Source organism: Pseudophryne corroboree, chromosome 3 (genome assembly GCF_028390025.1).
Source record: "Pseudophryne corroboree isolate aPseCor3 chromosome 3, aPseCor3.hap2, whole genome shotgun sequence".
In the NCBI taxonomy this organism is placed as follows: domain Eukaryota; kingdom Metazoa; phylum Chordata; class Amphibia; order Anura; family Myobatrachidae; genus Pseudophryne; species Pseudophryne corroboree.
In genome coordinates this window covers 465,325,908-465,350,317 of record NC_086446.1, presented here as the reverse complement: position 1 = coordinate 465,350,317, position 24,410 = coordinate 465,325,908, and the positions used below count along the sequence as shown (strand labels likewise).

Here is a 24,410-nt window from a genome sequence, read left to right as displayed (position 1 = left end):
AGAGATTCCGCCATTACAACTCCCTCGGGCAGGGAATTCCAAACACGTATTGTCCTTACCGTGAAAAAGCCTTTACGCCGTATTGTGCGGAATCTCCTCTCCTCTAACCTGAGCGAGTGTCCACGAGTCCTCTGTGTTGATCTAACCAAAAACAGGTCCCGCGCAAGCTCTGTGTATTGTCCCCTTATATATTTGTAGATGTTGATCATATCCCCTCTTAGTCTCCACTTTTCCAATGTAAACATACCTAGTCTTTCAAGCCTTTCCTTGTATTCCATCGTCTCCATGCCCTTAATTAGTTTGGTCGCCCTCCTCTGTACCTTTTTCAAGCTCCAGGATATCCTTTTGTAGTACGGTATTTGTAGTACAGAATTGTACACAGTATTCAAGGTGTGGCCTCACTAGTGATTTATATAACGGGAGTATAATACTCTCGTCCCTAGCATCAATACCCCGTTTTATGCATGCTAATATCTTATTAGCCTTCTTTGCTGCAGTCCTACTTTGGGTACTACTGCTTAGCTTGCTATCTATGAGGACACCTAAGTCCTTTTCCAGTACAGAATCCCCTAATTTTACCCCATTTAGTAGGTAGGTGTAATTTTTGTTCTTGTTACCACAGTGCATTACCTTACACTTGTCTGTGTTGAAGCGCATTCTCCATTTGGCTGCCCATGCTTCTAATTTAACTAAGTCATTCTGAAGAGACTCGGCATCCTCCTCTGTATTTATAGCCTTACACAATTTGGTATCATCTGCAAAAATTGACACCATGCTCTCTAGACCTTCTGTTAGGTCGTTAATGAAAATATTGAACAATAGCGGTCCTAATACTGAGCCTTGCGGCACACCACTTAGCACTTCAGTCCAAGTTGAAAAAGATCCATTAACCACAACGCGCTGCTCCCTGTTATCTAACCAGTTTTTGACCCAAGTGCATATTGTGCTTCCTAGCCCTGATTCTTGTAGCTTGTACATAAGTCTCATGTGTGGTACAGTATCGAACGCTTTGGCAAAGTGTAAAAAGATTACATCCACGTCTTTACCCTGATCTAGGTTTGCGCTTACTGTTTCATAAAAGCCAAGTAAGTTGGTTTGACAGGATCTGTCCTTCATAAACCCATGTTGATTCCTTTTAATGACCTTATTGACTTCAAGGAACTTCTGAATACTATCTCTTAGAATACCTTCCAATACTTTCCCCACTATAGATGTAAGACTAACTGGTCTATAATTACCTGGTTCAGCTTTACTTCCCTTTTTGAATATAGGCACTACTTCCGCTATACGCCAGTCTTTGGGAACCATACCTGATATAACTGAATCCTTAAAGATCAAAGATAGCGGTTTTGCCAGTTCAGAGTGAAGCTCCATTAGAACCCTTGGGTGAATACCATCGGGCCCTGGTGATTTATTAATCTTTAAATGTTTTAATCGGTCACAGACTACTTCCTCGCTTAAATAAGTACCTATCAGTGGGATATTCTCATTATTGAGATTGTGTGTCAGTCCCTGAAATGGGTCCTCTCTAGTGAATACTGTTGAAAAAAACTAATTTAGTGTGCCCGCTATGTCATTATCATTTTTGCTTAAGACTCCCAACTTGTCTTTTTAAAGGGCCTATACTCTCCTTCTTTAATCTCTTGCTATTAATGTATTTAAAGATTTTTTTGGGATTCGCTTTGCTTTCCTTTGCTACTAGTTTTTCAGTTTCTACTTTAGCCGCTCTTATTTCCTTTTTGCAAATTTTGTTACATTCCTTATAGTGCTGAAATGACTCTGCTTCCCCGTCAGATTTGTATTTTTTAAATGCTCGCCTTTTCTTGCCCATAAGTTCCTTAATCTTTTTAAGCCACATCGGTTTATGATTTTTATTCCTTTTTTTGCTACTCATAGGAATAAATTTGAGTGTATTTTTAGCTAGCAGGAATTTTAGTACCTCCCATTTCTCCGTAGTATTTTTTCCTAAAAACAAACCTTCCCATTCAATATCCCTGAAAAATACCCTCATCTTTTCAAAATTTGCTTTGCTAAAGTTTAGAGTCCTAGTTGAGCCAGTATAGGGCTGTTTATGGAAACTGATATTGAATGTGACCATATTGTGGTCGCTGTTTCCTATGGGTTCCCCTACTATAATACCCGATACCAAATCCCCATTGTTTGTTAATACCAGGTCTAAGATTGCATTGTACCTAGTTGGTTCCTCAATTAGTTGGACTAAGTAGTTATCATTAAGTGTGTTTAAAAACATATTGCCCCTAGCAGTATCACATGAATCGTTTTTCCAGTTTATCTCTGGATAGTTAAAATCTCCCGTCACTACTATGTCTCCTACTCCTGCTGCTCTTTCAATTTGCTTTAGTAACAATTCCTCATCAGATGCGTTGATACCAGGCGGCCTATAGCATACACCCAATACTAACTTTTTTATTCCTTTTTCCCCGCATGCAATTTCTACCCATAATGTCTCGACAGTGTCTACAGTCCCCTCCTGAATATCTTCCCGTATATCAGGTTTTAAAAACGGCTTTACGTAAAGACACACCCCTCCACCCTTTTTATTTAGTCTGTCTCTCCTAAACAGTGTATAGCCCTCTAGATTGACAGTCCAATCATGAGATTCATCCCACCAAGTTTCAGTAATGCCTATAATATCATACTGTTTGCTTGCTGCAAGTATTTCTAGTTCACCCTTTTTACCAGTAATGCTTCTGGCGTTTACATACATACAACTAAGATAAGTATTTTCCCTTGCGTTAGGGATATCTTTCACCTTATGTAGCAATGATGACCTGTAATCGTCATTGGTTAGTGCTTTGGTAAAATCCCTTTTAGTACCCATGTTAGTAACCTTACCGCCTGCTCTTACCCTCCCCTCAACTTCTCCCCCATTTCGTTTACTACCGCCATCCCCACTATTCTCACTGCATGACCCGTAGTTTCTAGCTAAACCCTCTCCCTAGGCTCCTAGTTTAAAATCTCCTCCAACCTTCTAACCATACTTCCCCCCAGCACCGCTGCCCCCTCCTCAGTCAGGTGCAATCCGTCACGACAAAAGAGATGGCGCCTGACTGAGAAGTCCGCCCAGTGTTCCAGGAACACAAACCCCTCTTTCCTGCACCAATCCCTAAGCCACACATTTACCTCCCTAATCTCCCTCTGCCTCCCTGGACTAGCGCGTGGCACGGGTAATAATTCCGAGAATATTACCTTAGATGTCCTTGCCTTCAGTTTCTTTCCTAAGTCTCTCTAGTCTTTCTTAAAGACATCCCACCTTCCGCTAACTTTGTCATTGGTGCCAACGTGCACCAAGACCGCCGGGTCTTTCCCAGCCCCTCCCAACAATCTATCTACCCGGTTCGTGATATGCCGTACCCGAGCACCCGGGAGACAACAGACTGTACGGCGATCACGGTCCCGGTAGCAGATTGCCCTATCTGCCTTCCTGATGATAGAATCCCCTACCACCACCATCTGACTAGGTACCTCTCTATCTTTTATCCCAACCGCGCCAGAGGGACCGCTCCTCTGGATGCTAGAGGGAGCAGTCTCCTCCGGCACCATCATTTCTTCACTATCATCCTCCGATTCCTCGTCCAATCGGGCAAATTTGTTCGGGTTTGATAGTTCGGAGATGTCGAGCCTCCCCCTCTTTTTCTTCCTTCTAACTGTGACCCAACTGGCTACCTGATCATCATCATCTTCTACCAGTGACCCCTCCCGCAACTCCTCCACCGTTCTGTCTAAACTACGCTCGAGATTGTGAATCTCCCTCAGTCGCGTAACGGTTTGCTCTAGATCAGTTACCTGGGCTTCCAGGGCAACAGTTCGCACACATCTCGTGCAGATGTAATCACACTGGGCCGGTAGCTCCAGGTGTGCATACATCTTGCACGACATGCTCTGAGTGAGGTCCCCAATCACAGCCCCTCCCATATTGTTTGTAAGGTCTAACTCCCTGTTACTCTCAAAGAAAAAGCAGCAAAAATAAAAAGTAGAAGACAAGCAATCTCACTTATACAATAATTAAGCTTGCTTATACTTATCTATCTTTGTGCGGGTCTTGGTCCTTCACTTTTATGCAGCCGTAGTACTCTCTCCTGCGGCACCTATACTCCACTTAGTAGTTGCAGTTGTTCCTGCTCACTGCACCTCCTTTTCACTCGGCTTCCAGCTCCTGCTTAAAAAAAAAAAAAAAAAATGCCCCTCACACACGCACAATCACAGCCCCTCTGCTACTCCAAGTAAGAGACCCTCTCACTCACTCACAAGGTCAGCCCCTTGCAGCCTCACCAGAAGTTTAATGGTACTGCAAATGTGTGTTCCTGATTGTGTATTATAAAACTCACCTTTTTTTGTATTCTAACTCACCTTTTTGCTGTTTAAAACTCACACTTAGAAATCCAAGCAGCACTTAAGAGACGAGCCTTTCCACAGAGCAAGCTCCAAAGAGTCTAATCACTGCTTATATAGGCTCAGCCAGCTGCTTTAGTCAGCCCCTCCTCCTCCTGATTACTCACACCCGAGTTAACCCCTCTGGCTTTTCACCTCACACTTTTTTTTTTTCCCCCTCCAAAAAAAACCCCCAGTACAGATATATGAAAACAAAAAAGAAACAGTATAGATACAAACAATCAGATTCAGATTAACTTTCTCTCACAATATTACTATCCCTATATGGATAAACAGAGATTAATCAGAGTTCACCTTTTTGCTGTTTAAAACTCACACTTAGAAATCCAAGCAGCACTTAAAAGAGACAAGCCTTTCCACAGAGCAACCTTAACCAAGAGATTGTGGTTCCGGCCTTTACCTCTCCAGGTTTATCCTCCCAATGAGCGGTCTTTGGATGTGGTACGTGCTTTCCATACTTATGTGAAGAGAACCGCTTTGCTTAGGTGATCTGATTCTCTTTGTTCTTTTTGGGTTTCACAAATGTGGCTGGCCTGCTAATAAGCAGACCTTGGCCAGATGGATTAGAATGGTGATTGCACATACTTATTTACAGGCTGGCCTTCCAGCTCCTGCTACCATTCTACTCTGTCTGTTGGACCTTCTTGGGCGGCCCGCCATGGTGCGACCCTTGAACAATTGTGCAAGGCGGCTACGTGGTCCTCAGTGAATACGTTCATAAGGTTCTATGCCTTCGATACTTCCGCCTCCCAGGATGCCTCCTTTGGACGCTGGGTTCTTGTGCCCGGAACAGTGCGTCCCCTCCCATGAGGAATTGCTTTAGGACATCCCCGATGTAATTCCCTGTGGAATCGGTGTACCCCGCTGCAGAAAAGGAGATTTATGGTAAGAACTTACCGTTGTTAAATCTTTCTGCGAGGTACACTGGATTCCACAGGGCGCCCACCCTGACGCACTTGGCTTCTTTGGGTTGGTATGGCATAGCCGCTGTCACCCTCTCCCGTGGTAAGTGTGTGGTGTAATTGGCTACGAGCGATTGTCGTCTCTGGTACCTGCTACTGCATTGGGCTGGTTAACGAAACTGAGCTCCTGTGCCTGGAGGCGGGGATATAGAGGAGGCGGCGCTATGCATCCAGCTCTACACCCCGATGTAATTACCTGTGGAATCTAGTGTACCTCACAGAAAGATTTATCAAAGGTAAGTTCTTACCATAAATCTCCTTTTTACAACCACTGTCTATGTGGCAAGTTCTGGACTAAACTGGCACATTCTTACACTGAAAAATATGTTTTAAAGTACATACACTAGTGACATTATTAGATCACTACTCAACATTAATATATATATTTACAGCAGTTTGTAACTTTTCACATTTTATTCAGATCACTATGTATTATAATGTACATCTTGCACCCATGCAACTGCAAATTGAATTTAATATACTACTACATTAATACTACTAATAACTTGCTCTGTCTTAACATTTTAGGTAGAAGATATTGGTCCTTGGTTCAACTTGAGTGCTCAGGAGCTACAGCCTCTCTTATCTGATGTAGCCTTTGGTGAAGATGTCAGTTATGTGCGATCCCGGATATGCCCACAGAATGCCTGGCATGGAGGCAATTCCCTACTCATTGAAGGAAAATTATCAGCAGACATTAATGGAGTATCTTTAAGGTAAGTGTCTTGGTGGAGATTTACTGAAGATACCCCTTTTAGAATTAGTTCATTTGTACGCAGGATGACTGGTCAGCGCCAGGGGTACACAACTTTTTTTGGTCTGAGGGACGCATTAGGAGATTATCCACAAAAAAGTAACCTATTAGATTTGTTCCAGAAGTAGGATTAACTAAAATAAATAAAAACTTTTTTGCAGTAATGCCATACCTCTTAGCATAGGGACAGAAGTGATGAGATGTCCTGTCAGAGGGGTCTGTGACCATAACATGTCATAGGCATGATTACATCACCAAGCAAGAGTGCTGTGTCCCTCCTTTGTGACATATTTGTCCTCCCTCACTGTGTAGTAATATATTACTTCACTTATGTGTAGTACTACATTCCCTCCTCCTCCCTCACCTGCATAGCATTAAATCGCCTCGCCCCTCAGCTTCGTAGTACTGTATTTCTTCTCCCCCACCTGTGTAGTACTGCATTCCCACCCCCAGCTGCGTACGACTACATTTCCTCCTCCCTCACCTGTGTAGTACTACATCCCCCGCTCAGCTGGCTAGTAGTGCATTTCCTCCCCCCTCGCCTGCATACTAATACATTTCCTCCTCCCTCACTGTGTAGTACTACACCCCCCCCCCCCCCTCACCTGCGTAGTACTTAATTTCCCCCTCTAACACCTGCATAGTAATGCAATTCCTCCCCCCTCCCCTGTATAGTACTGCATTTCCTTCTTTCTCACCTGTGCAGTACTACATTTCCCCCCTCACCTGTGTAATATTGCATATACTCCTCCCTCTCACCTCAGAGTTGCATTTACCCACCCTCCACACCTGCATAGTACTGTATTTACCTCCCCACACACCTTCATAGTATTACATTTCCACCCTCCATCCTGCGTAGTACTGCATTTCCTCCCTCCTCACCTGTATAGTATTACATTTCCCCCTATACCACCTGTATAGTACTGCATTTCCTCTAGCCTCACCTGCAGAGTACAGCATTTCCCCTTCCTCCCTTCACCTTTGTAGTACTGCATTTCCCCTTCCACCCCTCACCTGTGTAGTGCTGCATTTCCCTTTCCACCCCTCACCTGTGTAGTGCTGCATTTCCCCTTCCACCCCTCACCTATGTAGTGCTGCATTTCCCCTTCCACCCCTCACCTGTGTAGTGCTGCATTTCCCCTTCCTCCATTCACCTGTGTAGTACTGCATTTCCCCTTCTCTCTCCCTCCCCACCTGTGTAGTATTGCATTTCCCAGTATACCACCTGCATAGTACTGCATTTCCCAGTATACCACCTGCATAGTGCTGCATTCCTCTCCCCTCACCTGTGTAGTACTGCATTTCCCCTTCCCCCTCACCTGTGTAGTACTGCATTTCCCCTTCCCCCTCACCTGTGTAGTACTGCAGTTTCCCCTATACCACCTGCATAGTACTGCATTTCCCAGTATACCACCTGCATAGTACTGCATTTCCCAGTATACCACCTGCATAGTACTGCATTTCCCAGTATACCACCTGCATAGTACTGCATTCCCCAGTATACCACCTGCATAGTACTGCATTCCTCTCCCCTCACCTGTGTAGTACTGCATTTCCCCTTCCCCCTCACCTGCGTAGTACTTCATTTCCCCCTATACCACCTGCGTAGTACTGCATTTCCCCCTATACCACCTGCGTAGTACTGCATTTCCCCCTATACCACCTGCGTAGTACTGCATTTCCCCCTATACCACCTGCGTAGTACTGCATTTCCCCCTATACCACCTGCGTAGTACTGCATTTCCTCCCCCTCACCTGTGTAGTACTGCATTTCCTCTATACCACCCGCATAGTACTACATTTCCTCTATACCACCCGCATAGTGCTACATTTCCTCTATACCACCCGCATAGTACTGCATTTCCTCCCCCCTCACCTGTGTAGTACTGCATTTCCCCTTCTTCCCCCCCCCTCACCTGTGTAGTACTGCATGTCCTCCCTTCTCACCTGCATAGTATTAAATTTCCCCCTATACCACCTGTATAGTACTGCATTTCCTCCCCCCTCACCTGTGTAAGTACTGCATTTCTCTACCCTCACCTGCATAGTATTACAATTCCCCCTCTATCACCGGTATAGTACTGCATTTACTCCCCCCTCACCTGCATAGTACTGCATTTCTCCTTCCTCCACTCACCTGTGTAGAACTGCACCCCCCCCTCACCTTTTGTAGTACTGAATTTCCCTTCCTCCCCTCACTTGTGTAGTACTGCATTTCCCCTCTCCCCTCAACTGTGTAGTACTGAACTTCCTCCTATACCACATGCATGGTACTGCATTCCCCCCTATACGACCTGTGTAGTATTGTATTTCCCCCCCCCCTCCCTCACCTGTGTAGTACTGCATTTCCTCCTATACCACGTGCATGGTACTGCATTTCCCCCTAATACCACCTGTATGGTACTTAATTTCCCCCTATACCACCTGTGTGGTACTGCATTTCCCCCTATACCACCTGTATGGTACTGCATTTCCCCCTATACCACCTGTATAGTACTGCATTTCCCCCTATTCCACCTGTATAGTACTGCATTTCCCCCTATTCCACCTGTATAGTACTGCATTTCCCCCTATACCACCTGTGTAGCACTGCATTTCCTCTTCCCTCACCTGTGTAATACTGCATTTCCTCCTATACCATGTGCATGGTACTGCATTTCCCCCTATACCACCAATGTAGTACTGCATTTCCTCTTCCCTCACCTGTGTAATACTGCGTTTCCTCCTATACCATGCGCATGGGTACTGCATTTCCCCCTATACCACCTGTGTAGTACTGCATTTCCCCTTTCCCCAGGGCTTATGAAAGTACATAGTGGTGGGTAAATATTAGTCCTTAATGTATGTGTATAAGTAAATGTGTGTGTGTGTGTGTGTGTGTATATATGTGGTATAGGTTTGCTGGTCAGTCTGAAGAATTTTTAACGGTTAATTGTTTTCTGGGGTTCACTACGATATGCCGGCGGTCGGGCTCCCGGCGACGGGAGCCCGACCGCCGGCTTACCGACAGTGTGGCGAGCGCAAATGAGCCCCTTGCGGGCTCGCTGCGCTTGTCACGCTACGGGCACGGTGGCGCGCTACGCGTGCCAAGCTATTTTATTCTCCCTCCAGGGGGTCGTGGATCCCCACGAGGGAGAATAAGTGTCGGTATGCCGGCTGTCGGGATCCCGACGCCGGTTTACTGTGCGCCGGGATCCCGTCAGTCGGCATACTGAAGACCACCCGTTTTCTGTGCATTATAGAAAAGGGACTTGAAGTTAAGATTTTACTTTACACTCTTGTCTGAATTAGTATTTTAACCATTTGCTAAATGTTTTCTAGTGTTAAGGATATTTTACTTTTAGTTATGCGTTATGTGAAGGTATTTGCAAAGTTTCCTTCTTACACCTTAAATGTTGGGGGGCTGGGATGGCTAGGTTGTTTCCTCTACATGTTCCAGCTCCGGATAAACTCATGCTGTCCATGGTCTATAAGTTGGAGGGTTCACCCAATGTTGCGGTGTCATTGGAGCTGTCTACACAAGATTCCCCATTATGTAACGTGGAGAGTGTCACCGAATTAACTGGTGAGTGGAAATCTGTTTGACCAAATGTCTTAATCTATTACTGTATGTCAGGGCCCACTAACAGCATCACCATGTCTGATACCAGAGTCAGGACTGCAGTGATGCAGATTTCCAGGTCCTGACGTAGCTAGGGGAGAGCTTAATGTTAAACTCGCATGGCTGCTTACACAATACGTCCCTGTAAGTATGTATTTATAATACAAAAGAGTTAATAAGTCCTGCTCTTCAGAAAGTAGCAGCAGTAAACCAGGTGATCACCCAAAATACCTTCAAGAAGTATTGTGATACGACAGTAGTGTTTTAGCACAACCTGTGTCTGTGATAACAATACTTAGGGGCCATACAATAAAACAGTACTGTATATCACAGTTCAAAACTTATAGTCCAGATGTATTCTAGATGAACGATAAAGTCTGTAATCCATATGACTATAATGCTAGTTGCCCAAAAATCCCTGTGTTCTTTCTCACTTCTTTTAAACACTTGTTCACCTTTTATTCTCAGTATCTTTTGTAGGGATTTTCATCCACCAAGCATACTGTATGTCAGAGGAGACAAAAATTCTCTGTGGTGAAACACCATTTATTAGGGAAAGTGATAAAAACAAATAAAACCTGAAGGTTGGCAGTATACCAGATATATAGGTGTGTATGCACACCAACAGCAGCTCAAGACACATATTCGTAGTTTTTTGCTGGGAGCCAGTTAACCTACCAGAATATTTATTTTTAGAGTTTGGGAGGAAACCGGAATACCTGGAGGAATCCCACACAAGCATTGGAAGTGTTACAGTATATTCTCCGCACACTTACAATGTAAACAGATGATACATGTGTTGCAATTTTAATATAAAGGAAAAACTGCATATAACACACAGCCTATTCTGTCTGGGGCACATCTGGAAACTAAGGCACAGTCCCTCAGTTAAGGGCCCCATACACTAGAACGATTATGCCCAATTTCATCCGATTTCGGGCATTTGGCCCGATATTTCGGATGAAATCGGGCATTTTGGAAGTGTTTCCGATCCGATGCACGTTTCTGTGAGCATCGGATCCTCCAGATTGAATGTGCTGCACATTCAATCATGTCCGACCCTGCAGGCATGGCTAGGATCGGCCAGGATCGCCCAAGATACATTGTATGCAAAAGGACAGCATACAATGTATCTTGCGATCCTGCCCTCCGGGAGGCTGCCGGGGTGAACGCCTGCGACATGTCGCGTAAGTGTATGGGACCCTTTAGATAGATCCCCGAAGACTGGTGAATCACACCAAACCAGCCAACAAACTTCATGGGTATTTCTGTAATTTTAGAATCCTCCGGCACTGGTAGATATATCATTTTAAAAGCAGATTAAATATTGTGAGGTCTTTGATCCATGTCTGTCACACTTCTAGTGTCCAGACTCCAGATTGCATACCCCTGCTGCAACTCCTCTGATGGTCAAGCTAAATGTCCCGAAGATACCTACTTGCAGCCATGAAAAATGGCCTCTAGGAAACAAATGTTTCCCTATTTCCTACACTGAGTCTGCACATGTTATTCCTATATGCACAGGATACGTCCAGTTATTGACACACTAATAACAAACCTTTAATGTGCTCCTCACCGCATCCTGAGTATTAAGCTGGGACTGCACTAGAAGATATTTTTAGTGATTTGCCAGATTCTAACGAATCGGAACGACAGATCGTCAAGTGCGTATTCACTACCTGCACGCTCCCGTGATTGTTAGCGACGTATTCTGGTCGGCCCTACAGTAGGGCTTGCAGAAGATATCGCTAATGAGAGCCATCGCCGATGGCATCAGCAGGTGTGTATGCACTTGTCGATGCCGGGTCCCCTTCGCTCTCGGGCTGAATACACATAGTCTAACATTTCTAAAAGTCTAATATGTACCCAGCCCCAAGTGGTAATTTTATATTTCTCTAACGTCCTAGTGGATGCTGGGGACTCCGTAAGGACCATGGGAATAGACGGGCTCCGCAGGAGACTGGGCACTCTAAGAAAGAATTAGGACTACTGGTGTGCACTGGCTCCTCCCTCTATGCCCCTCCTCCAGACCTCAGTTAGAATCTGTGCCCGAACGGAGCTGGGTGCATTTTAGTGAGCTCTCCTGAGCTTGCTAATAAGAAAGTATTTTGTTAGGTTTTTTATTTTCAGAGAGCTTCTGCTGGCAACAGACTCTCTGCTACGTGGGACTGAGGGGAGAGAAGCAGACCTACTAACTGCGGCTAGGTTGCGCTTCTTAGGCTACTGGACACCATTAGCTCCAGAGGGATCGAACACAGGAACTTAACCTTGGTCGTCCGTTCCCGGAGCCGCGCCGCCGTCCCCCTCGCAGAGCCAGAAGACAGAAGCCGGCGGGTGAAGCAAGAAGACGTCAAAATCGGCGGCAGAAGACTCCTGTCTTCATATGAGGTAGCGCACAGCACTGCAGCTGTGCGCCATTGCTCCCACACTAACCCACACACTCCGGTCACTGTAGGGTGCAGGGCGCGGGGGGGGCGCCCTGAGCAGCAATTGAGTACCTTCTGGCAAAATAGGGCATATATACACCTGGGCACTGTAATATGCATGAGCCCCCGCCATTATTTTTACACAAAATCGCGGGACAGAAGCCCGCCGCTGAGGGGGCACTCACCAGCGCCATTTTCTCTCCACAGCTCAGCTGAGAGGAAGCTCCCCAGGCTCTCCCCTGCAGAAGCACGATAGAAGGGGGTGAAAAGAGAGGGGGGGGGGGCACATAAATTTGGCGTAAAAACAATATATACAGCAGCTACTGGGTTAACACTACGTTACTGTGTGATTCCTGGGTCATATGGCGCTGGGGTGTGTGCTGGCATACTCTCTCTCTCCAAAGGGCCTTGTGGGGGAACTGTCTTCAAATAGAGCATCCCCTGTGTGTGTGGTGTGTCGGTACGTGTGTGTCGACATGTCTGAGGTAAAAGGCTCCCCTAAGGAGGAGATGGAGCTAATATGTGTGAGAGGGTGTCTCCGTCGACAACGCCGACACCGGTTTGGATATGTGTAAGTGCTAAGGTGTATTTATGGCACAAAAGATTAGAGAACAGACAGGAAATCTAGCCATGTCTGTCCCTCTGTCGCAGAGACCTTCAGAGTCTCTCAATGCTCACTATCCAAAATAATAAACACTGATGTCGACACGGAGGTTGACTCCAGTGTCGACTACGATAATGCAAAGTTACAGCCAAAATGGCAGGAAAGTATTCAATATATGATTATTGTAATAAAAGATGATTTGCATATCACTGATGACTTATCTATCCCTGACACAAGGGTACACATGTTTAAGGGGAAGAAAGCGGAGGTAAATTTCCCTCCTCTCAAGATAAAAAAAGAGCGGGAATCTCCAGACAAGAGACTGCAGTTTCCCACAGAGAATTCTCAGGCAGTATCCTTTCCCCACTAGGGCCAGGATACGATGGGAATCTTCCCCTAGGGTGTCACAAAAGGTAGCCCTGTCGTAACAGCTATTCTCAGGGATCCTGCAGATAGCGTGCACATTCTGGTACACTACTCAGACCGGCGATGGCGTCGGCATGGGTTTATAGCGCTGTGGCAGCGTGGACAGTTACCTTATCAACAGAGATTGAGACCCTAGTATGTAGATAGATATATATATATATATATATATATATATAGAGAGAGAGAGATATATATATATATAGAGAGAGATATATATATATTAAAGATGCTGTCTTAAGAGAGCGATATATATATATAAAACATGCCCAAAGAGACATGAGTATACTGGGTCCTAGAGACAAAGCTATGTCGATTTCTGCTTGACGTGTCCTGTAGAATATGCAATGGACAGATGATGCCAACTTAAAGAAGCATATGTAAGGCTGAGGATTGTGTGGAGAAGGGTTCTCGGACCTGGTCTCCACAGCTATAGCTGGTAATTCTGATATTTTGCCGTATATTTCTGCACAGCCTAGGAAAGCATATCGAATGCAGCCTTTCGAACAAAGAAACAAGAAAGTCAGAGGTGCGTCCTATCTTGCCAGAGGCGGGGGCAGAGGAAGGAAGCTGCACAACACAGCTAGGTCCCAGGAACAGAAGACCTCCCCGGCCTCTACAAAAATCCACCGCATGTCGCTGGGGCTCCACAGGCGGAGCTAGGCCTGGTGGGGGCACGCCTGCGTAAGTTCAGCCACAAGTGGGTTCACTCCCTGTTAGATCCCTGGGCAATAGATATTGTGTCTCAGGGATGCAAGCTGGACTTTGAGGAGATGCCCCCTCACCGACGGCCCTGCCAGCTTCCCCCTTAGAGAGGGAATTAGTGTTACAGGCAATTCACAAATTATATCTCCAGCAGGTGGTGGTGCAGGTTACCCTCCTTCAACAGGGAAGGGGTTACTATTTCACAATGTTTGTGGTACCGAAACCGGACGGTTCGGTCAGACCCATTTTGAATTTAAAATCCCTGAACATTTACCTGAAAAGGTTCAAGTTCAAGATGGAATCGCTCAGAGCGGTCATTGCAAGCCTGGAAGAGGGGGATTTTATGGTGTCTCTGGATATAAAGGATGCTTACCTGCATGTCCCCATTTATCCACCTCATCAGGAGTACCTCAGATTTGTGGTACAGGATTGTCATTACCAAATCCAGACATTGCCGTTTGGTCTCTCCACGGCACCGAGAATATTTACCAAGGTAATGGCGGAAATGATGGTGCTCCTGCGAAAGCAGGGAGTCGCAATTATCCCATACTTGGACGATCTCCTCATAAAGGCGAGGTCCAGAGAGCAGTTGCTGATCAGCGTAGCACGCTCTCGGGAAGTGTTACAACAGCACGGCTGGATTCTGAATATTCCAAAGTCGCAGCTGATTCCTGCGACGCGTCTGCCCTGTCGGGGCATGATTCTGGACACAGACCAGAAGAAGGTTTTTCTCTCGACGGAGAAGGCTCAGAACTCATGACACTGGTCAGAGACCTCTTAAACCAAACCGGGTGTCGGTGCATCACTGCACGCGAGTCCTGGGAAAAGATGGTGGCATCTTACGAGGCCATTCCCTTCGGCAGGTTCCATGCGAGAACCTTTCAATGGGATCTGTTGGACAAGTGGTCCGGATCACATCTACAGATGCATCGGCTGATCACCCTATCCCCCAGGGCCAGGGTGTCTCTTCTGTGGTGGCTGCAGAGTGCTCACCTTCTCGAGGGCCAAAGATTCGGCATTCAGGACTGGGTCCTGGTGACCACGGAAGCAAGCCTCCGAGGGTGGGGGGCAGTCACACAGGGAAGAAATTTCCAGGGTCTGTGGTCAAGTCAGGAGACTTGCCTTCACATCAATATCCTAGAACTAAGGGCCATATACAACGCCCTAAGTCAAGCGGAGACCCTGCTTCGCGACAAATCGGTGCTGATTCAGTCGGACAACATCACCGCAGTGGCTCATGTAAACCGCCAAGGCGGCACAGGGAGCAGGGTGGCGATGGCGGAAGCCACCAGAATTCTTCGCTGGGCGAAAAATCACGTGAGAGCACTGTCAGCAGTGTTCATTCCGGGAGTGGACAACTGGGAAGCAGACTTCCTCAGCAGGCACGACCTCCACCCGGGAGAGTGGGGACTTCATCAAGAAGTCTTCACACAGATTACAAATTGATGGGAACTGCCACAGGTGGACATGATGGCATCTCGCCTAAACAAAAAGCTACAAAGGTTTTGCGCCAGGTCAAGAGACCCTCAGGCGATAGCTGTGGACGCTCTAGTGACACCGTGGGTGTTCCAGTCGGTTTATGTGTTTCCTCCTCTTCCTCTCATACCCAGGGTGCTGAGAATCGTTAGAAAAAGAGGAGTGGGAACAATACTCATTGTTCCAGATTGGCCAAGAAGGACTTGGTATCCGGAACTGCAAGAAATTCTCACAGAGGACCCATGGCCTCTGCCTCTCAGACAGGATCTGTTGCAACAGGGGCCCTGTCTGTTCCAAGATTTACCGCGGCTGCGTTTGACGGTATTCCGGTTGAACGCCGGATCCTAGCGGAGAAAGGCATTCCGGATGAAGTTATTCCTACGCGGATACAGGCTAGGAAAGACGTGACGGCAAAACATTATCACCGTATATGGCGAAAATATGTTGCTTGGTGTGAGGCCAGGAAGGCCCCTACAGAGGAATTCCAGCTGGGCCGTTTCCTTCACTTCCTACAGTCGGGAGTGACTATGGGCTTAAAATTAGGGTCCATCAAGGTCCAGATTTCGGCCCTATCCTATCCATTTTCTTTCAAAGGGAACTGGCTTCTCTTCCTGAAGTTCAGACCTTTGTAAAGGGAGTGCTGCATATTCAGCCCCCCTTTTGTGCCACCAGTGGCACCTTGGGATCTTAACGTGGTGTTGAGTTTCCTGAAATCTCACTGGTTTGAGCCACTTAAGACCGTGGAGTTAAAATATCTCACGTGGAAAGTGGTCTTGCTATTGGCCTTAGCTTTGGCTAGGCGTGTGTCAGAATTGGCGGCTTTGTCTTGTAAAAGCCCCTATCTGGTTTTCCATATGGACAGGGCAGAATTACGGACTCGTCCGCAATTTCTGCCAAAGGTGGTGTCCTCTTTTCATTTGAACCAACCTATTGTGGTGCCTGCGGCTACTCGTGACTTGGAGGATTCCAAGTTACTAGATGTAGTCAGGGCTTTGAAGATTTATGTAGCCAGAACGGCTGGAGTCAGGGAAACTGACTCGCTGTTTATTCTGTATGCATCCAACAAGCTGGGTGCTCCTGCTTCAAAGCAAATTATTGCTCGCTGGATCTGTAACACGATTCAGCAGGCTCATTCTGCGGCTGGATTGCCGCATCCAAAATCAGTGAAAGCCCATTCCACAAGGAAGGTGGGTTCTTCTTGGGCGGCTGCCCGAGGGGTCTCGGCATTACAGCTTTGCCGAGCAGCAACTTGGTCGGGTTCAAACACTTTTACAAAATTCTACAAGTTTGATACCCTAGCTGAGGAGGACCTTGTGTTTGCTCATTCGGTGCTGCAGAGTCATCCGCACTCTCCCGACCGTTTGGGAGCTTTGGTATAATCCCCATGGTCCTTACGGAGTCCCCAGCATCCACTAGGACGTTAGAGAAAATAAGATTTTACTCACCGGTAAATCTATTTCTCGTAGTCCGTAGTGGATGCTGGGCGCCCGTCCCAAGTGCGGACTTCTTCTGCAATACTTGTATATGGTTATTGCTTAATAAAGGGTTATGTTATGTTGGCATCAGGTTGGCTGATGCTCTGTTGTTGTTCATACTGTTAACTGGGTATGTTATCACAAGTTATACGGTGTGATTGGTGTGGCTGGTATGAGTCTTACCCTGGATTCCAAAATCCTTTCCTTGTAATGTCAGCTCTTCCGGGCACAGTTTCCTTAACTAAGGTCTGGAGGAGGGGCATAGAGGGAGGAGCCAGTGCACACCAGTAGTCCTAATTCTTTCTTAGAGTGCCCAGTCTCCTGCGGAGCCCGTCTATTCCCCATGGTCCTTACGGAGTCCCCAGCATCCACTACGGACTACGAGAAATAGATTTACCGGTGAGTAAAATCTTATTTTCTCTAACGTCCTAGAGGATGCTGGGGACTCCCTAAGGACCATGGGAAATAGACGGGCTCCGCAGGAGATAGGGCACTTTCAGAAAGACTTTAGGATTCTGGGTGTGCACTGGCTCCTCCCTCTATGCCCCTCCTCCAGACCTCAGTTTTAGACTGTGCCCAGAGGAGAATGGGTGCACTGCAGGGAGCTCTCCTGAGTTTCCTGCTTAGAAAGCATTTCTCTGGCTGGGTCCACAGGATTATCCACAGGATAACATTGGGATATTGTCGAGCGACAGCGAAAATGGCACCAACACGGTCACGAGCTTTCTGGCCTCCCAAGATGCATTGGGGCCTCCACTATATAGTCCCGCCCACTGACTCAGTCAGATCAGTTTTTTGCTTGGTGCGGCAGGAAGCCGCATGGTCACAGGGCTGCTGTGAATAAAGCAGCCTAAAGCTTTTATTATTTTATTTTTATAGACTTACTATATTTTTAGAGCGACTTATCTTAACAGCGTCTTAAATGCATATTAGAAAGAGTCACTCCAACAACTCCCCACCGGGTCGCAACAACGCATACCTTCGGGTATCAGTGCTGTCTCGACGGGCGTCTGTGTCGGATGTTCTAGCAGGTACAGCAGACGTAACCAGGCTGTGGCCGGAGCATGGGGAGACGGTGAGTCTATGGACTACCTCTTACTAGAGGGGTCAGGACACAGCTACACTGATTTGGTGGAGATTACAAACAGTGTGTTGATGCGCTGAACATCTCGAGTGTGACAGCGCTACGCTCTGGGGATCATAGGCGCCAGGACTAGGTAGAGGCCGCGATCCTGGGAGTTTAAGTCAACGGGGGATTCAGACGCTCTCCTGGCCGTCCCTCCTCCGAGTTCATGGCCAGTTCCCGCGTGTCTCTCGTTTCATGAACTAAATGACCTCACTTCCGGCTCAGACGCTACCACGAGGGTACTCTGTCGCAGCTTAGACGCTGCGGTTGTGTACACTGGATATAAACCCGCCCAGACCGAGTCGCAGGCCTTAGCGTATGCATACACGTGGAAGTCGCTCAGCGTCCGTGTCCGTTGGTGAGCGTCCGTGTCCGTTATCAGTTACCAAGAGCGGCAGTGTACACCAGTAGTGTCTGAATCCACTCAGCGTCTTACGAGCGTATTTGTTTGGATATGGAAGTGTGGTGAGTCTCCCTGTATCCCGCTCTCTGGAGGCAGGGTATACAGTACTAGAAATTCTCTCTACTTCTTAGTATACATTGTTAATTTTTAGTACCTATTGCATATGAGACCTGTATATTACTGTGTTTTCTGCATGTTATGTTGAAAATAGATCCAGTTAAAACAGAAGTACAATTTTCCTACTTATGTATAAGTTATTATGGAGGTTATATTCTCATATGACAATGTCTAATGCTTTAACATGTGACTGACTGCTAGTATGTGTGCTGACTTTTCTGTGTAATGTCAGTCGTGTTCTGACCCTCGAATCAGGTGCACTGTGGTCAGATTGACCTCACCTCTATATACTGACATATAGGGTGTTCTTCAGTCACAAATTGTGTAGTCGATAACCGGTTAATACCATGTCTGTGAGCGGCAAAAGTGATGAGGAGAATTTATCAAGCACTCCTATAGCCCTAACATGCTTATCTTGTAAGTCAGGGGTAATTTATATGAATCAATTGGTCACTTATGAGGGTTTGTGTGCAAACAGTTTAGCTTTTCAGTGAAGTAAAAAACAGGAGTTGGTTCAACCACCAACAGAGCCACCATGGAATATGTTCGCAAAGACTCTGTCTTCAATAGCGGACAGGTTAGCTCCGGTAGCACCACCTCAAGGGTTAGGTTACACTATGAACCCATACATGTAGCTCTCCTCCTATGGTTTGGTTCCAGTAGCCTCTACAAGCAACCAAGGGGCAGGTAAGACTAAAACAGATACATCTGTGTGGCAGACTACACCAGATGATACATCGGATGATGATGAGGAAACAATAGATTCAACTCCGTATGATGATCAGTCGCAGAGCTTTAGTTCAGAAGATGTAGCTGAACTTATTAATGCCGTGAAGGCTGTGCTTTCTTTGGAAGAGCCAGCCAAGACAGCGTTAAAAGCAAAAGCACCTGTATTTAAACGAACAAAATCGGTGAAAGCTGAATTTCCAGCGTCAGATGAGTTGACGGAAATGATGGATGAGTCTTGGGCAGCGCCCAGTAAAAAGTATAAGATTCCTAAGAGATGGGATTCTTATTATCCATTTCCTGCTGGGGATTGTTCGAAGAGAGAAGTTCCTCCAAAAGTAGATGCACATGTTCTGCGACTCGTGCATAAATTTGCTTTACCACTGTCATCTACCTCCTTGAATGATGTCACAGACAGAAGGGTAGAGAGCCTTTTGAAAAATATTTTTTCTCTAGAAGGAGCAGTGGTAAGACCTGCTATGGCTTCGGCCTGGGTAGCAAAGGCTATGGGCGAATGGATAGAGGAACTAGAGAACAGCATCCCTTCTCCTACTGGGGAGCAAGAGGATCGTTTTTGCCGTTTAAGACAATCTGCCCAGTATTTGGAAGAAGCAGCAATTGATGTAGGTACAGTTGCTTCTAAAGCTTCAGCCTTGATAGTAGTCGCTCGTCGAGCAATTTGGCTACGTACCTGGAAGGCAGATGCGGAATCCAAGAAAGAATTGGAAGCATTGCCTTTTGTGGGTAATATATTATTTGGAAAACCTTTATCGGATATCCTAGAATCAGAGGCTGAATCGAAAAAGGTCAGATTTCCGGATACCTATAACCCTCCAAGGGTTTAAAATTTCGCTCATTTCGCTGGCAAAGCAAAAGCTAAAGAGGAGCCTAAACAACCCCAGTTTAAATCCAGGGGTAGGCAGCAGTGGGCTAGCAAAAAGCCAGCTTCCAAACCTGAACAGAAACCCTCAGCCTGAAGAGACGGGCCTCCGCCTGGAGGATCCCAGGGTTGGGGGCCGACTCCTTCAATTTGCACACATATGGCAACAGTCAACAGCAGATGCCTGGGTGCAGAAGGTAGTATCTCAGGGGTATGGGTTCCCATTCAGGAGGCAGCCTCCTCAAAGATTTTTTTGCACCAGCTCGTCTCGTATAGAGTCGAAGGCCAATGCCCTGCAAGAAGCAGTCCAAAAATTACTGCAGTCAGGTGTGATTGTCCCAGTACCTCCATCACAAAAGGGACAGGGGTATTACTCCAATCTATTTCTAATCCAGAAATCAAATGGATCATATCGACCAATTCTAAATCTGAAAATGTTGAACAAATACATATGGATCCCGAAGTTCCACATGGAGACATTGCGCTCCATAATGTTGGCTATGGAACCTGGAGATTAGATGGTATGCCTATAGCACTGTCACATCAGTGTTACCTCCGGTTTGCCATCCTCCAGGAACATTTCCAGTTCCAAGCTCTGCTTTTCGGGCTAGCTACAGCACCCAGGGTGTTTACCAAGATCATGGTGGTTATGGCAGCTTGTCTGCGCAAGCAGGGGATAAGAATATTCCCATACCTCGACGACCTGTTAATCTTGGCACAATCGCAAGATTTACTGTTGAGCCATCTTCAACAGACGATAGTTTGTTTACAGAGACACGGGTGGCTTATAAATTGGGAGAAGTCGTCCCTGAATCCGTCACAGCGGATGGTTCATTTGGGGGCCATATTGGATTCAGACCTACAGAAAGTTCTCTTACCAGAGAAAAAGATAGTCAAGGTGCAGGTCATGGCTCAGGAAGCGTTGCAAGCCCAGACAATGTCAGTCCATGCAGCAATGCGACTGTTGGGTCTGATGGTATCAACCTTCGACATGGTGGAATATGCGCAATTCCACTCCAGACCATTGCAGCACCTTATTCTGACCAAATGGAACGGAAATCATCAGACGATAAAGAAGCAGATGATAAAGATTCCAATAAATGTAAAAAGGTCTCTAGCGTGGTGGCTACAGACAGACCATTTAAACAAGGGGAGACCCTTTTGGATAAAAGAGTGGCAAGTCCTGACAACAGATGCCAGCCTGCAAGGCTGGGGGGCGGTACTCGGAAGCCTATGGTTCCAGGGAAAATAGACCGCAAGGGAAAGTCGCCTGCCGATAAATCTGTTGGAGATAAGGGCCGTTTACTTGGCTCTAGTTCAGGCAAAGGACAATCTACAAGGAAGACCAGTCCAGATCCGCTCAGACAATGCGACGGCAGTAGCATACCTCAATCATCAAGGAGGAACTCACAGCAAGAGTCTGATGGAGGAAGTAACTCCCATTCTAAAATGGGCAGAACTCCATCTCCCGGCATTGTCAGCCGTATTTGTCCCGGGTTTACTAAATTGGGAAGCGGATTTTCTCAGTCGGCACACCATTCAGGAAACCGAATGGGCACTACACCCAGAAGTGTTTCAGACACTGGTGAACAGATGGGGTCTACCGGAGATGGACCTTATGGCGTCTCGTCTAAACAACAAAGTTCCGAGGTACGGATCAAGAACAAGGGACCCAGGAGCAGTCCTGGTAGACGCACAGTCAGTAGAATGGAGGTTTCAGCTGGCATATCTGTTCCCTCCAATATCTCTGTTACCCAGAGTAGTGAGAAAGATAAAACAGGCAAAAGGAGCAATCATTCTAATAGCTCCAGCTTGGCCAAGAAGGCATTGGTACACAGATCTGTTGAGAATGTCCGTGGAAGCACCGATACTGCTCCCTCAACGTCCAGATCTGTTAATGCAGGGTCCTTGTTATCACAGTTATCTGGGTCGCCTATCTTTGACGGCGTGGCTGTTGAAACCTCTATCTTAGAGGCTAAAGGATTTTCGAAACAAGTAATCCAAACCATGCTTAGAGCAAGAAAGCCTTCTTCGGCCCGTGTGTATCATAGGATATGGCAAGCCTATATTCACTGGTGTACTGGGAAAAATTTCAATCCAAGATCTTTTAAAATAGCTAGGATTTTGGATTTCCTTCAGGCAGGATTGGATAAAGGGTTGAAAGTTGCTTCCTTGAGGATGCAAGTCTCGGCGTTGACTGTATGGTTTCAGCAGAAGATTGCTGATTTACAGGATGTACATACATTTTTCCAAGGAGTAGTACATATTCAACCTCCATTTGTTCCTTCTGCAGCTCCCTGGGATTTGAATTTAGTTCTTAAATTTCTCCAGGGTCCTTTGTTTGAACCACTTGAGAGAGCAGATCTTAAGTGGTTAACGGTTAAAGTTCTTTTTTTACTGGCAATGGCGTCAGCCAGAAGAGTGTCAGATTTGGGAGCATTATCATGTAAGTCTCCTTTCCTAAGTTTTTTCCAGACAGAGCAGTTCTCAGAACGAGATCTAGCTATCTTCCAAAGGTGGTATCAAAGTTTCACCTGAATGAAGAAATTGTAGTCCCAGTTTTTTAGATATCGGGACTATCTGCGGGAGAAGCGTCGCTGGACGTGGTCCGGGCTTTAAGAATCTACATAGATCGTACTAGTGCCATCAGGGAAACAGATTCTCTCTTCATCCTCTACGGATTCCATAGAAGAGGGTGGCCTGCTAGTAAACAGACGCTGGCGAGATGGCTCCGAATGGTAATAGCAGAAGCTTATTCTCATGCAGATCTCCCTATTCCGGCTAATGTCTCTGCACACTCTACACGTAAGGTAGGTCCTTCTTGGGCAGCACAACAGGGTGCTTCAGCAGAACAGATATGTAGGGCAGCCACATGGTCTTCCATAAACACATTCATCAGACATTATGCCTTGGATACTTTTGCCTCTCATGACGCAGACTTCGGGCGAAAGGTCCTCCTGTGCAATCAGGAGCGTCCCCACCACTAAAATGGCTGTGGGAATCCCAATGTTATCCTGTGGATAATCCTGTGGACCCAGCCAGAGAAATATACGTTATGGTAAGAACTTACCGTTGATAACGTGATTTCTCTTATGTCCACAGGTATCCACAGGGATCCCACCCTGACGCATCTGACTTGAGGATCTAGAGTCTAGACAATCACTAAAACCTCTTCCTTCTTGTATGGAAGGGTGTGCATGTGTGTTCTTATCGCCTGTACAGGTCTCTACCTAATGTTCCTGCCTAAAATCGCTGTGGAAAGAACTGATCTGACTGAGTCAGGGGGCGGGAATATATAGTGGAGGCCCCAATGCATCCTGGGAGGCCAGAAAGCTCGTGACCGTGTTGGTGCCATTTTCGCTGTCGCTCGACAATATCCCAATGTTATCCTGTGGATACCTGTGGACATAAGAGAAATCACGTTATCAACGGTAAGTTCTTACCATAACGTATATTTTTGTTAGGAATTTTTCTCTTTTTCAGGGAGCACTGCTGGCAACAGGCTCCCTGCATCGAGGGACTGAGGAGAAAGGAGCAGACCTACTTAAATGTTAGGCTCTGCTTCCTCGGCTACTGGACACCATTAGCTCCAGAGGGAATGAACACAGGTTCGTCCTGGGCGTTCACCCCAGAGCCGCGCCGCCGTTCTCCTCACAGAGCCAGAAGAAACGAAGACAGAAGACGTCTCAGGCGGCAGAAGCCTTCGGTGCTTCACAGAGGTAATGCACAGCACTGCAGCTGTGCGTCATTACTCCGCTACACCTCGCACAATCCGGTCACTGTAAGGGCGCAGGGGGGGCGCCCTGGGCAGCAATAAAACACCTCTCCTATGGCAAAAGTGTATATACATGTACAGGTGGGCACTGTACATGTATATAAAAGAGCCCCCGCCATTTTTTTAATAAGTTTGAGCGGGATAGAAGCCCGCCGCCGAGGGGGCGGGGCTTCACCCTCAGCACTCACCAGCGCCATTTTCTCTACACAGCACCGCTGAGAGGATGCTCCCTGGACTCTCCCCTGCTTGACACACGGTGAAAGGGGGTTTTAAAGTAGAGGGGGGGCACATTATTGGCGTTTATACACTACAGCAGCGCTACTGGGTAAACATTGTGTTTTTCTCCAGGGACATATAGCGCTGGGGTGTGTGCTGGCATACTCTCTCTCTGTCTCTCCAAAGGGCCTCAGGGGGAACCGGTCTTCAGAAAAGAGATTCCCTGTGTGTGTGAAGTGTGTCGGTACGTGTGTGTCGACATGTTTGACGAGGAAGGCTCACCTAAGGAGGAGGGGGAGTGCATGATGGTCAGGTCGCCGTCAGCAAC

The 24,410-nt window shown here is 46.7% G+C and overlaps 1 protein-coding gene across 6 annotated transcripts in view; it reads left to right on the top strand.

Annotated features, from left to right (window-relative positions):
• The window catches only part of ENGASE (endo-beta-N-acetylglucosaminidase), a 165,870-nt gene that overhangs the window by 108,050 nt on the left and 33,410 nt on the right, over positions 1-24,410 (top strand). For all 6 annotated transcript variants that reach the window (XM_063960711.1, XM_063960714.1, XM_063960712.1 and 3 more), the window contains 2 exons: positions 5,904-6,091; positions 9,546-9,694. In XM_063960711.1, coding sequence (XP_063816781.1) covers positions 5,904-6,091; positions 9,546-9,694 — 337 coding nt within the window. The remainder of the gene's footprint in view (positions 1-5,903; positions 6,092-9,545; positions 9,695-24,410) is intronic.